Source organism: Cervus elaphus, chromosome 18 (genome assembly GCF_910594005.1).
Source record: "Cervus elaphus chromosome 18, mCerEla1.1, whole genome shotgun sequence".
NCBI classification, from domain to species: Eukaryota; Metazoa; Chordata; class Mammalia; order Artiodactyla; family Cervidae; genus Cervus; species Cervus elaphus.
The window spans coordinates 59,281,634-59,297,106 of NC_057832.1; the positions used below are offsets into that span (position 1 = coordinate 59,281,634).

Sequence of the window (15,473 nt, forward strand, 5' to 3'; positions counted from 1 at the left end):
GATATTAAAAGAAGTCAGTTGAAAAAAAAGAAATTGAGCTTGTAGAGAGAGAATAATTGCTGGCCCCATGTCCTGAGAAGACGAAGCAAGGTAACAACAGTTAAGGGCAGGGGGAAGCAAACATCCTTCTCTTAGAAAAGAAAGAAGGAAAATAATAATCTCCAGGGTGAAGAAAGAAGCTGTAAGCATTCATACATGCCGCTGTATATTTTATAGCATCTATATATTTTCTCTCTATGTTACAGAAGTCAAGGCCATCTGCTAGGGGTGAGCAGATCCTGGGAGAGATTGGGAGTTTCAGGAAACTGATAAAAATCTGGAATAGCTTTTAGGGAAATGGTAAAGAAAATTAAGTAAAGACAAATGAAAACACTTCCCAAGAAAGTTTACAGGCCCATTTGAAGTTGAAACAGTGACTATATAAAACTTATAACTGACTAGAGTATTTCATTTTCCCAGATAGCACTCCCTTCATCAAAGCAGTCAAGTGAATGTCTTATAGCAAATGATTCGGTGAAAAGGGAATTGAGGGGTGCTGCTGTAGGAACAACTGAAGTGACTGGTGGAGGTTAAACCAGGAGGAGTCCAAAAGGGAGAACTAAGGAGACTAGAAATTTTCATGAAATTGGAAGGCAGTAAAGATGGGATTAACAGACTGAGAGAGCTAGGATTAGGAAATTCTAAACTGAGAAAGAGATCCCAGAGCAGGACATTTCCAAAGTGGAGTAAGTCTCAGCACTCACCAAGCTCAGCATATGAGCATGAGAGGAAGCTTCCGAAGAAGTAACTGTAAATAGAATTTCTGAGGACAGTATTGGAAGGATTTCTCATGTGGGTGCTGAAGTCTTAGACACAATGACAGAAGTTTAACCAGCACGACTGTCCTGGGTAAATATCATCAAGGATTGTCCAGAATTTGCTAGGTGATGGTGAGAGTCTGGAGGATGAGAATATAGCCAGATGGAAGGTTCAGTGAAAGGGTTGTAGACTGGGGCATTTGGTCCAAAACCTAGCTTCATCCCTTGCCTGGTACGTGAGCTGAGCCAGGTCCTATAACCTTACTAAGCCTCCATTCCCTTATCAGCAAAATGGAAATATTAAGATTACATCATAGGAATGTTGTAAGAAATAAGACAAAATATGTAAAGTGCTTATCTAGTACCTGGCACATAGTAAGGGCTGAAGCATGCTATCTATTTTATTAGATGAAAGGAGTATGAGATGGAGATTAGAAAAACAATTGTCTGTATCGCCAAACTCCTTGCTTTTCTTTATGTCTAGAAGGGCATTTGAAATTCCTAAAATCAAAGAAGTAAAATCAATCTAATCCACACACTTCTCCATAATTTTTCTAGGCAGATAAAGAATTATTCTCTTACCTCTATCTTAAAAATAGAATTACAGTGAAGCCCTTAGGGTCAACTTACTTATATAAATAAAACCAGTATAAGATATTGTGAAATATGTAGAAATAGGACATTGGTTTCATAATGCCTGTGTTTACTCAACAGAAAAAGTGATAAGGAAAGAGGAACTCCACTGGTATTCTCAATAATCAAATATTAGTCCTTTAGAAGCTGAAAAATCATTAATAACATTTTTTCTGACAATAAGAAATGAGAATTTTTAATAGTGAATCAAAATAAGTGAAAATAGTAGAAAACAATACATAGGTCTATCCCATATACATCTTTATGTTTACTGGTATATGTAAAGCACGATGGACTGGAACTTGAGATCAGAGAGGGTAGCATTTACTGAGGAACTATTATGTGTGTGGTACTATGCTGAATATTTTCCATAAGTTATCTCAGTCAATCTTCACAACAACCTTGTAAGGTATATCTTAATATTCCCACTTTACAGATGGAGAACCAGAGGCTCCACAAAATTCAGTAACTTGCACTAGAGAGTAAATGGTGGAACCAGTACTCAATTCCAGCTCAGTTTGGCTCCAAAACCTATGAGCATGGCATTACTTCCTAATTTATTATGTGAAACAAATTACATGACTTAGAAAAACATGAAAAGGCCCATCTGTCATATTTAATATTCCTGGGCCTCTACCTCTTAAACTACAAAATAAGTGGAGTGATTCCTCTTTGAGTTCTAAGAATTCTATCATCATTCTAACTTTATTGCCCATTAAGATGAAAACGAGAATCACAAATAAGAAAAGCTTAAATATTTAGAGCAAACAAACAAAAGATTCTGACCTCCTCCCAGTAGGCTGTCACATTCTCCATCACTACATCTGTAGTTGTTAAGTTATATTCCAATGTCTTATATTCTTGCTTTTGTAAGAAATCCTGTTTATAAAAGAGAGCAAAAACATATTATATAACTAGGATAGTGTTAATACATTATTATATCTATTTAAACTCTAATAAGTGCTACATTTTGTATTTTATGAATTATACTAGAAATTTTTTCCTAAAAAATAATTTTATGTGTTCTAAAGTTAATTATCAAGTACTAGGATTCATTATATTAGAAATGCATTTAAATGTGACATTTTATAGAACTTATTTATACATTAAATTTTAACATACCACTGACTCATCCTTGTACTAGACTACATGTTACCCTTAGTAATGAATTCATAAAGCACACCTGAACTACCCACTAACTGCCTCAACTCAACATTGAGAGAGAGAAAACTCGTACTTTCATCTTGATAGCATCCTCCTTTTATTAGGTCTATGGTCCACCATTGGCAAACTCTGATAGTGGTTTAGTTGCTAGATCTTGGACCACTCTTGCCATCCCATGGACGGCAGCCCACCAGGCTCCTCTGTCCATGGGATTTTCCAGGCAAGAATGCTGGAATGGTTTGCCATTTCCTTCACCAGGGGAATCTTCCTGACCTAGCGATCAAGCCCGGGTCTCCTGCACTGCAGACAAACTCTTTACCGACTGAGATACCAGGGAAGTCAAACTCTGGCCTAGGTTAAATAATGGCAGAACTACCTTAAAGTGGCTCACCCTTCACCCTCATTTTTTTAAATTATGGCACAGTGATTTATTTTCTGGATTAAATATTTACATATATATCAAAACAGTATAATAAAACATTTTGAATTGTATATTAATTCTAAAAATTATAACCACATCCAAGTTCCTGGTGATGATTCTGTTAGCTTAGCATAAGTTGAGTCTTATTACCTTATGGACTTTAGAACTTCTCTTCATAATTAACAGCTACGTCAGCATGCTGAAATTTTAAGGTAATTAATGTGGCATACAATGTCATTCTCATCCATCATACTGTTCAGAAAAATACTTGGAAAAGTTTAAGGTAAACATTCCTAGCATTAGCTAGAAAATTTTATAACTTTCTGATGAATCTGCCACCATGATTTTGCACATTTGCCAAGTTCATTAGAACCATTCTATTGATTGATTACTTGAATAATAATCTCCAGAATACAGAAACAATATCTTCTTCAATTTCTCTGACTGAAATCTCACAGCCTTTCATTTTATTTCACTAGGCTTTACAAGGGCTTGTTGAACCACATACAGACATCAAGAGAGGAAATACTGTGCATCAAACAGGTCCAAGGCCAAGAATGCATCTCTAGAGATGCAAACTCTAGAGAGTTTGCTCATGACAAAAGTTCTAAACTGTTCTAAATTCATTGAGTCAGATGACCCATTTTGGTACACTACCTGTATTTTGTTTATTGCTCCAAGAGAATCATACCAAGTTTGTACAGCCCAGGGGAACTGCCGAGTAACTGCCATGCGCAAAACGATGCAGAATGAGATGGTTGTGAATATTTTTCGAAGGATGATTCCTTTGAGCAGTGCATAAGGAAGCACAGATAAAAATACCACAAAGAACCCTGAGAAGAAGAAGGCTGAGCTATTGAGGTATCTCACATAGGCTGCCTTCCGGGTAAGTTTCAGTTCTGTTCTAAAAAAAAAAAAAAACAAATAGTAAGATTTGGGGTGTTTATATACTTTCCAAAAATATCAGGCATCTTGGAATAAAAAATCTGAACATAGACTCTCAAAAGCTTTCTGTGTTCTAATCCTGGTTCTACCCTACATGAGCTGTGTGACCTTAAGCAAGTTATTTAACCTCTCTGGGCTCAGTTATCTTATCTGAAAGGGGGGTAAATGATAATGAATATACCAGCATATAATACCTATAAATATTATTTTTAAATAATCTCAATGATTATTACCATAATTATTACATTATTTTTATATCTTCATTTAATTATTAATTTGTAGATTAATGAGACTAGTAATTTTTTATTGGTTGATTGGTGTTTTAAGTATTTAAGTACAGATATGAGAATAATGTTGAAAGATTTATAGAAGGAAAAGACAATTCTGGGATTCCCTAATGGATTGTCAACATTTTAGAAGTTCTGGATTGGCTTTGGAGACCCTTAAAAATAACGTATGAGCCAAAGAGGAGTGGTTCTCAAGGCTTAGCACAGGTAAAAATCACCTGAGAAACTTTTTAAAATGCAGAGTATCAGGATCACCATTCAGAGATACTGAGTCTGCACTAGGCCTCCACAATCTGCTTTTTAAAAAAGATTGCTGCTGGTAATTCTTGGAAAATTACAAGAGAATAGATATTGCATCCACCCTCTCTCCTTTCAGGATAATTATTTGCAATCATACTTTTTTTTTAGTCTGAAATGCAAATGTGAACTATTTTTTCAACACAAACAGAAGAGGTTTAAATGCACCAACAGGCAGGAAACAGGGAGTGCAGAGCTGGCAAGAACAGAGGACAATGCTTCCTCCGACCTTCATCTCACAGGATCATCAAAACTGAAGTCACCTGTGATCCTTCTGTTCAGCTCTTGTGACGGAAAGAGCAGAGATGAGACAGACAAGGAGAGCATGCTGGTGGGAGGGAGCAATAGCCGTGTCTGGCATTTGGGTGCTAGTTCCACGTGCTTGTACAACTCAGAAAAGTTCTGATTCTCAAGTGGTAGAATTCAGAGGAAATCTTTTTTTCAAGTCTGAAAAAAATTGTAATCCTTAGCACTCGGATGAAGAAAATGAAGTTCAGTGCTCCCAACCTACATTGTGATTCCCAGTCTAACGTGGTTTAGCTTACCTATTTTAATTATTTGGCATTAAAGGCAGATAATGATTTTGGAATCTAACTGGGGTGTGACTCTCAGCTCTGCTGGTTATAGCTATGCCATCTTAAGCAAGTCACTCTTCCCTCTGTTCCTACAGAATCCACGTCTACAGAAGAGAAATGTAACATCTCCCTTGTGGAGCTGTCGCCACAATAAATAACAACACAGGAACCTGCACTTAGAACTTACCTGTCTCTCTCATCTTCAACTGAAAGAAGAATACTGTTGGCTAGGCTTATATTTTTTTAATGCTAGAAAATGTTGATTACCAAAATGTTAATAAATTTGTCAAAACTGGTTTTGTATATTATAAACAGTTGAGGGAAATGAAGGAATGATACTACAAAAAAGAATAATGGGCTCAAGAACATGTATTGATATAAGAATCACCCAGAAAGCAGTACTCCCCATAATAATAACACTAACACTTTGAGCCATAAAAACATTTTATCTTATTATGATTAAAAAAAAATTGAAAGTGACTTTATTACCAGAGGGCAGTAAAGAAGTAGATTTTCAGAGAGCACTGCACAGCCTTTTGACCAGTTCAGCAGTGAACCTTGAGAGCTAACTCACTTGTTGAAGAGAAAAATTTCAACCAACTAAGCAGGATCTTTACGGATGTTTCTGGAAAGAAAATATAATTCCTTTCCTGGATTTGTCTTGAAAGGCATAATAAAAACAGGTGACCAATCATGTTTGGGCAATAAATAGTCTTTTACTCTTTCTATTTACATGGCAAAGGACTTACCATTTCAGCATCTCTTTTGTTGTTCCAATCACACACCTGCAGCTCACTTACCACTGTCTACTGGACTCAGCCTGAATCCCTGATAATCATACTTATATCCTCTAAAGTGGAATTCTTCTCTTTAGTATCTTTTCTTCCTACGAAACTCTCATGAGCTAATTCATTCTGAAATTATCTGCCCTTTAAGAGAAGATCTATGCACACTGAGTCTCCTAGAACCCTTTTTTAAATTGCAATTTGTAGAACATGGAACTTGACAAAAGAAAAATGGTCTTAGAGCTACAGAAATACCTTGGTTTATATCATGTCCACAATTTTCTCAGTAACAGTATCCCAGTCTGTGCCATACTCTTTTGCTGGCTATAATCTTTACTAATCAGTGAAAGAAAGGTTATCTGAGGCAAAACAAGACCAGGGTTCAAGATGGGTGCCAAGTACTGATTCTACTTCAGGCGGCAGCTTTCATTACTTGAATTGACTTTTCAAGTGGAGGGTTTATAGAACACAATTTATAGATATTACCCTGGCATTGCTCTTAAGCAAAGGAAGAACAAACGTATTTTAAACAAACAGAAGGGTTGTGGTTTTTTTTTTGGTTTGCTTTTCATGAGCCATAACATATAAATTAAGGAAGTTGTAATATTAGAGAATCATTTATTTGGTTCAGAGTTGTATCTTTTTTACTCTAGCAGTTCTATTTAAGGTTTCATTCAGTCTCTAGCATCATGATCATTAGTTTAGCCTATTAAGCAGCTGTAAACACAAATAGGCAGTTCTTTCGTAAGATATCCTTGTAGTGCAAAAATAGCTCCCCTACGTAAAATGACAGTCCCATGAAAATGACATTAGGCCACTAACACATGAACATTGACATAACTTAACACAACTATTTGGTTGTCAGAAATTTCAAATATGAGCTGAAGTCCACTGTGACATACTCATTTTAAATATGTTAAACCTTAATTGACTAATTCAACTGATATTAAAAATTTTGGAATGACTTACTGTCTTAGGTTTTCAATGATTTTTTCCATTGCTTCTTCCCAGCAGTATGCCTTAACCGATTGGATATTTTCAATAATTTCTGATGTAATCACCAGTCTTTCATTGATCTTTCCAGCTCTCTGATCTCTGTAAATTATTTCATCCACAAATCAAATACTTAGTAAAAATAAGTCAAACTGCCCACTAAGAACTGCCCAAGCTTTTAAGAAAAGCCACATTTCCTTTATTAAACTGATGGATGTTTATTTTATTATCAAATACACAGTAACAAAAATAGTAACTATCAATCAGTAAATGCCTCCCATGTGCAGACACATGTATTAGATGTATGTCATATACTATGCCTAATTCTCTGAGGGAGGTGATTATCTCATTTTAAAAATGAAAAAAAAAAAAAAAAACAGAAACACAAAGGTTGAAGCAGCTTGACACAGGTCATATATCTAGTAAGGTGCAAAGTGGGATTCAAACTAAGAACTATTTGACTCCAAAATTTGAACACTTTCTATCACACTCTAGCTGGCAAACTCTAGAAGTCCTCTTTCATAAGCAGTGATTGGAATCACTGAATCATTCAGTAATAAAAAGCCACTAAGGCTGTGGTGTGATGATTCTTGGACCAGAGTAGAAAAAGCCTATGAACTTTACCTAAAATGTATGCATTCCTTCCCATTCACATAAGTGTTTTATCCATTGTATCTAAAACTCTGATGTGCAAAAAAAGCAAAATGGATGGTAACATACTTGTAAAGAAATTCTATAGACTGGCAAGTAAAAAAATGTACCATTGATACAGAAAGTATTCTTTATATCAAGGTCTCCAATCTCCAGGATCTAATGTCTGATGATCTGAGGTGGAGCTGATACAATAATAACAGAAATAAAGTGCACAATAAATGTAATGTGCTTGAATCATCCTGAAACCATCCTCTCCCCCAGTCCACGGAAAAACTGTCTTCCACGAAACCAGTCTCTGGTGTCAAAATGGTTGAGGACCACTGATAACATCATGAAAATGTTCCTTTTTGCGACACCTAGTAAGAAGATCATGGTTCAGTACCCAGAGAAGTTCTGGTTTTACCTGAGTGGGCTAGTATGTTATACATTCTGCCTAATCCTTCTGACAGCCGAAGGGAGATGATTACTTCATTTTAAAGATGAAAAAACCAGAAACACAGTGGCAGAAGCAGCTTGACACAAGTCATATAACTAGTAAGAATGGAATCTGGGTTTCACACTATTTAAAGAGTTTCTACCTGTACTTCATCATCATTTTCCCTAATCCGGCTTGAAGAAATGCGAGGACTACAAGGAAAGCAAGCCCACAGAAGGTGAAGGCCTGCAACAACTCCCAGAGCAGCCCCATCAGCAGCGTCACTTGGAGAGGAGCGATCCACACGAAATGTGCCAGTGCAAGTCCCTGAAAAATAAAATCACAGTGAAAACTATGGACATTTTATCCTCCATCCCCAAACAAAGAGAAAATCAAGAATAGGAGAAAGAAATCAAGCACAGTGAGCTCATACAATCATGGCTCTGAATGCACTAAAATCTAGGTGTTCATTATACGGGGTACACAGCAATGTGCTTAAACATTCTACACAGGGACTAGGAATTCCCCCCAAACTAACTTCAAGTCACTGTGATTTTTTCCAGTGGATATGTGTGGTGATTGCATATCTTAAGTACCATGTCTAGAGTACTTTCAGTAACTTACTCCTCTGTGAATAAAGCAAGAGCCGTGACACAGAACATGAGAGGACAAGACTCTCCTGAATTTCAGTCTATACAGTTGCACAACCCTATTATCTGACCAAATACTCAGAAAACAACATTCACACTCAATTCAAAAGTAAATTACTTAGCATCTGCTGAGAGTTCGATAGCATGCTAAACACTAGAAATGCAAAGATAAGCACATTATGTATAAAACACATAATCTGTCCTCAAGGACCTTGAATTTTATTGTGAGAGAAGACAGCCCTAAACAAGAATTTCTCAGAGTATCATACTCAGCCAAAGTAAATAACTGATTTAAATGATTACAATGAAACAAGATCTGATAAGGATTTAATTTTGAAAAACCACACCAAATAAAAAGCCAGCTGAGGTGTCCTTGAGTTGTCTGGTTCTGCAAGATCCCAAAATGGCACTGTGCTACACAACTTAGCCTTCTCGGTTTTCAGATATAGGGAAGGTAGGAATGCTTATCACTTAACCACTCATTAATTATCTGACCCAGAAAATCTTTGGGGTTGTATGATTTATAACAAAGGTGCATAAAAGAGTAAATCAGTAGGTACATACTTCATCAAATTTGTTCAGGTTGTTGGAAAGGAGACTAACAAGTTGTCCAATACTTATTTTATCTAGAACACGGCTTGATAGCTTCAAAGTCTAAAAGGAAATGGGAAGTTAGATGATGTCACTGCACAGTAGACAAATATATTTATAAGCATCTTATAATACAGCTGAGGAATTAGGTAACTATGCATGCATTTTTTAAGTAAACCTAATAAAATTATCTTATGTTCATTTAATTTAGTATCTTCTCAGATTTATAAATATTTCTCTTTACAACAAATATTATACTGGCATGCCTCTACTTACATTATTTTACACTATCTAGAGAGTGTTAACAATTGTTTCTAGTCCAAAATGGGAAAAATATTGTACTTAAATATTCATTTATATACTGCAGAGGTTTGCTTGTTGTTTTTTTACTTTTGTTTGTTTTTATTACAGGTGGGACTAAAGGCAAGTGAAATTTGAGATTAAAACCTTGGTCTCATAGGGAATTATTTTCAATATCTTGTAATAACCTATAGTGGAAAAGAATCAGGAAAGAAAAGATATATATATATCTGCATCACTTAGTTGTATACTTGAAACTAACACAATAATGTAAGCCAATATATTCAATAAAATTTTTTAAAATAAAATCTTGACCTTAAATTTTTCATGCACTCTATGGTGACTATTGAATAAAATTACAGTTAAAGTCAATACAAGTATATTATAAATAATTATTAATAATTATTTGAAAGATAACATTAACAACAAAAAATTCTTAAATTTTACAAAGAAAAATACATCCATATATACAAAACAGGATTATTAAGTAGATAAATTAATTATTATTATGAGAGATCACAGGCACACTTCGCCTACAAAATTTAATATGAATTGGCTTTGACTGAAGAGTACCTATCTAATATTTGCTTCAACTGAATCTCTCACATATGTATTGAGCACTTAAACACAAATCACTATATTCAGGGTTTCAGGGATTATTATTAGTTATTAAACAAAATTATTACCTCAAGACACCTAATAAATACATAACTAAATATGATAAACTAGTTAAAGGGAGTGGAATATAACAGGGTAGTTAAGAGAAAGTTTATATATCTGGTTATAAAATCTGCAAATATTTCATTGAGGGAGAATTTAAGACGGTGTGGAATAATAGATAGTGTTTAGATAAGCACAGATAAAGAAGGAACAAAGCAGTTAATTCCAAATGCTATTAGGGTAATATGTGAGAAGCAGGGTCCATTGAGCTTGATGATACATGATTTAGTAACATACTCAGTCTCAGGTGACCTGAGTTCTATAGTGCTTAACATGGAATGTACGTGCACAATAAATACTCAGTGAATATCTACTCATTATATAGTTATCTTTCTCAAAATTCACAGGCAAAGTTCAACCTCGTATGCATTTTGGTTCATTATTTACAATCTAATTTGAATGTATCATGTTGCAGATTTTGGAACAAAGAAAATGATGCTCTATTACAAAATCTGTAATAATCTGGGACGAATTAGTGGCTGCCTGCCACATGGATGAAACTGGTCAGACAAGGCACTAGTTAACTTCAGTGACCAAACCACAGCTGCATGGAGATGCAATTGTATTCTTAGATGATGATGTCAATGCAGGTCAGTAGGTATGGCTAGAGCGGTAAAGCAAACTGGGTAAGAACACATATAAACAATGTTGAGAAAGGACAGACATAGCTTCCAACTTTTCATTAATGCATTCTGGGTTTGAAGGAACATATATTGCTGTATTTGTGCTAAACATAAGAACTAATCCACAAACTAAACAGCTCTTTCTTTGACCTCCCTTTCCCTTTAGCCCCAAGCCTTCATGTCTCTCTTTCTATGTAACACAATTTGACTTGCAACATTATTTCAGTACTTATCTTATGTTCTTTAGTAATTGGAAAACCCTTAACTTCAAGGGGGAAGACCAGGTGGCACAGTGGTAAAGAATCTGCCTGCTAATGAAGGAGACATGAGATGTGGGTTTGATCCCTGGGTGGGGAAGATCTCCTAGAGTAGGAAATGGCAACCCTCTTCAGTATTCTTGCCTGGAAAATTCCATGGACACTGGAATGTGGCAGTTCCATGGGTCATAAAGAGCTGGACACGACTTCAAGGATTATGACTTATCTACTTTAGAAATTCTGAAGCAGTTCTTGTGCAATGTTCTATATTTTTTAGGCCTTTAGTTTATGAAAATATTTTATTCATAAAATAGGAATAATAGTTTCTACCATATAGAGTTTTGAGGAAGATCAAATGAAATGATATACCTAAATCACTTAGAAGTTTGTCATGAACATCAGTTATCATTATAATAATCACTTTTATAAATATTTTTAAACTGGATTCAACTTTCTTTGATATGCATCTTGTCTAAATTCTATCTTCTAAATGATACCTAATAATTTATTCACTTATATAAAATTTCTGAGTCAAGATAAGATTTTTATTGATTTATCACCCATGCTTTCCTGGTGATGACTTGTGAACTGATGAGACTGCAGCTGGGGTGATCTGGTTAAACTGTGGACTCAGTTTTTTACTTGTGCATCCATAAAAGGTCTTTTTGAACACTAATGTATAACCATCAAGGCTTTACACCACCACTGACCTTGCATGTATATTATAGAAATGTTAATGGGTTATTTGTAGAGGGAATTTCAGGTCCACAGCTCTTATAAGTCAAATATATAAAGTTTTTATATTGGGTGAAGAAGAAAGAGAAGAAGGGTAAAGAAAATAACCAAAATAACCAACAACTATCTATAAAAAAAAAAGAAATCTTTAATCTTGGTAAATCAAAGAGTCACACATAAATCAGGCTGGTGAACGCATGAGTTATTGTGTCACTAAGATGACCTTAAATTGTGTTTTAAGGTAAGAAAGTCCTTTTATTTTCCCACTGTGATGCATGGCATGCAGGATCTCAGTTCCTCAATGAGGGATCAAACCCGGGTCCCATGCAGTGGAAGTGCAGAGTCTTAACCACTGGATCACCAGAGAAGGCCTGGTAAGGCAGTCTTAATTTGAATTCACCCAAAGCATGGTTTAGCAACTTGGGCTTTAAACTTGACAATGCATATGGAAAAGTAGAAAGGTTCTTATGGTTGCCGTGTATGTGTTATTCCAAAATTTTTAATTTCCAAGACTTAGGTTGACAAAAATCTAACTCAAAATAAGGCAGTGGATACTATCATTGTGTCATAACTAGTTAAAAATAGCACTAAGTCATGTCCAACTCTTATGATCCCATGAACTGTAGCCCGTCAGGCTCCTCTGTCCATGGGCTTCTCCAGGCAAGAATACTGCAGTGGGTTGCCATGCCCTTCTTCATGGGAACTTCCCAACACAGGAATTGAACCCATGTCTCCTGCATTGCAGATAGATGCTTAACCGACTGAGCTATGCAGGAAGCCCCCATAACTAGTTAAGATAGAAATATCAATTGCTTGGTTGATCAATAACAATTACACACTATATTCTGGTTATGGTACATAAAGACAAATGGCATTTTACCATAAGACGATATTTTGTCAGTGACTTTTATGCACAAAGCAAGAATCATTTCAACAGGGAGCCATGGATTCCAAAAACTGATGATATGGAAAAAACAAAAATGAGGTCTAAAATACAGGCAGTTTACAGAAGTACTCGATAATTATTAGTTGAAGGGAAGTAGCAAGGAAAAATTAGAAATATTCATTATTGCTGCCATTTATTTCACAGCCCTACAAAACTGAGTTTAGCATTTATCCCTTACTTGTACTAGTGTAGCATTTAAAACACGATGCCACTAACAAGTAGCATAAAGACTGTGCAAGGAAGTATTACCTTCTTATAAATTAAACTAAACATAGCTATTCTCATCTGCATTCCAATGTGATGGAGACCAAAAATGGCTGGGTGCAGGAGCAGCGTCCTCACGATAAAGAGAAGGCATAAGCCTATGCCTAAGTAAATGGCGATAGAGCGTTCCACCTTGTTATCTGGGTCATAGGAAGCTATGATTCTTCCCAGTAAGAGAGGTTGGACTGCTTTGGTGACTTCCTGCAGAAGACAGAAAACAAGAGAAATGAAATTTTATTTTTCGTTCATAAAATGCCCTCACAATTTCAACACAAGAAGTTTCATCTTTACAGGAGGATTTAAAATGGGCTTACACAGAGGGCCATGCCATATGTGAAACTCTTGATGTCCTTTGTAATATCTTTATACTATGAAATAAGACTTTATTTAGGTTTTAGCAAAAGTCATTTGGAAACATTTATGTATGAGGTGCTTTTTTTTTTTTTTTTTTACTAAAAGTATACAGTGGCCATAAAGTAACGGTGCCATTTCTGAAGTAGCGTGTTAATTGGTAACATCTACGTTGCACTTAACAATTTGTAAAATATTTTTCATTTGATTTTTATGACAACTTCAGGAGTCAGAGTAGGTATTATTAGTTTCACAGTGCAGATGAAAAAACTGAAGCCAAAGAGACCAAGTGATTGATATGATTTCAAAACAGAACTCTCAAAAGCACTTTGAGTGATAGAACGAACACCAGAATGAACAGCTTCTTGAGACAACTACATAAAGGGGAGTTGGCAATAGCAGGGAGGAGCAAAAAGGCACTGGTGCTATTTACAGTCCAAAGCTGTATCCTTCCTAGTCTGGGATAGGTGGTGCCTTTTAGGAAGAAGTGTGTCAAAAAATTGCAGCCTCAGGCCAGTTTCCAACAATTCATCAAGGGCTCAAAGGTCTATGAGTTAACAAGGAGAGACCAAAGTTGTGTTTTCCAAATCCACTTCATCTGCTCTTCAACTGACCACTGAATCAAACTGTCCATCAAATCATTACTGCTTTGCCTGAATATGTAAGAATAGATTTGAACACATGGATTTGAATCCAGAAGATCTAAGTCTTAACCATCTTGCTAAATTGCCTTCAGAAGATAAAGACATAATCCCTCTTTTATGGTGGTCTAGTGAAATGGGGATCTGAGGCTAAACCTTGCCTGGAAATAACGTTATGCTAATTGAGTCCATTTCCAATGTATATTTTCAACCAGACAGCTCCTCCCCCCATTTTGCTCGGCATTACTCTCCCCCAGCCCATAATTTGCTCCATCCACCTCCGTTTTCTACAATGTCTTTTCTAAACCTCAGTGCCCAACCCCACCAGCCCTCTCATTCTCAACAGGCAAAGTGCTTTTCTATAATCACATCACCTCCACAAGCCATAAGCCATAGTGCCATCATTGACTGACAACTGGCTTTGTGTAGCTACTCATTCAATACTTGGTATTCTGTACCTCATTTCAAATTTACTATGTAGACCAAGGTTCTGAATGTAAGAAAAGGTTCAAACCTTTTTAAAAAGTTTCAAAACTAATTACAAACATGGAATATTAGAGTTCTCTCATCTCACATAGCCACATTTTAAGTTTGAATTGCAGCAAACAGACAGGTACTAAAAAAAAAATAAACAAACAAACACGCTAACAACCTACCCAGATAAACCAGGTAAATAGTTGGCCATATCTACTGAAAAGTCTATTTATCTTCCCAGGTGGCTCAGTGGTAAAGAAGCCACCTGCCAATGCAGGAGGCATAAGAGACGTTGAGAAGATCCCCTGGAGAAGGAAATGCAACCCACTCCAGTATTCTTGCCTGGGAAATCCCATGGACAGAGGAACCTGGTGGGCTGCAATCCACGGGGTCGCAAGAGAGACATGACTTAGCAACTGAGCACACATGCACACAGAAGAGTACTTTTTTTCTAAAAGGTAAATAAGTGCAGAAATCACCGCTTGTTGGCATGTACCACTTTATGCATGCTTTGTACTTTTGTTACATGTATATTCATTTTTACAATATATAGAATTGTTTTTGAGGATGTAAACTTTATGTAAATAGTATCATATTGTGCTTCTTGCAACTTTCTTTTAACTTTTTAAACACAGTTGTGTTTCTGACATGTAGCCCCCATGATACTTGTATATCCACCTCATTTACTCTAAGCACTGTTTACATGACATCCTGCGAATAAATCAGGATAAGTGCCCCACTGCCCTACACTGGGGAAGATGGGCTGTTCCCATTCCCAAACTAGTAAATCTGTGCAAGTGCTGCCCTGGCTATTTTTATTAAGTTCTACAGATTCATGCCAAACTTTCTCTAGAATAGATCATTCATTTCAAAATAATTCCTTAAACTATGAAAACTTACAGTCAACATGAACCTTAGATTTGAAACTACATGTATAAATATATCTGCAATACAA

At 35.9% G+C, this 15,473-nt stretch overlaps 1 protein-coding gene across 3 annotated transcripts in view; it reads right to left on the minus strand.

Annotated features, from left to right (window-relative positions):
• CFTR (CF transmembrane conductance regulator) overlaps positions 1-15,473 on the minus strand; it is a 191,923-nt gene that overhangs the window by 133,298 nt on the left and 43,152 nt on the right. For all 3 annotated transcript variants that reach the window (XM_043873384.1, XM_043873381.1, XM_043873383.1), the window contains exons 4-9: positions 13,038-13,253; positions 9,181-9,270; positions 8,130-8,293; positions 6,874-6,999; positions 3,673-3,919; positions 2,217-2,309 (exon numbers count right to left, since the gene is read on the minus strand). In XM_043873384.1, the coding sequence (XP_043729319.1) occupies positions 2,217-2,309; positions 3,673-3,919; positions 6,874-6,999; positions 8,130-8,293; positions 9,181-9,270; positions 13,038-13,253 (936 nt within the window). The remainder of the gene's footprint in view (positions 1-2,216; positions 2,310-3,672; positions 3,920-6,873; positions 7,000-8,129; positions 8,294-9,180; positions 9,271-13,037; positions 13,254-15,473) is intronic.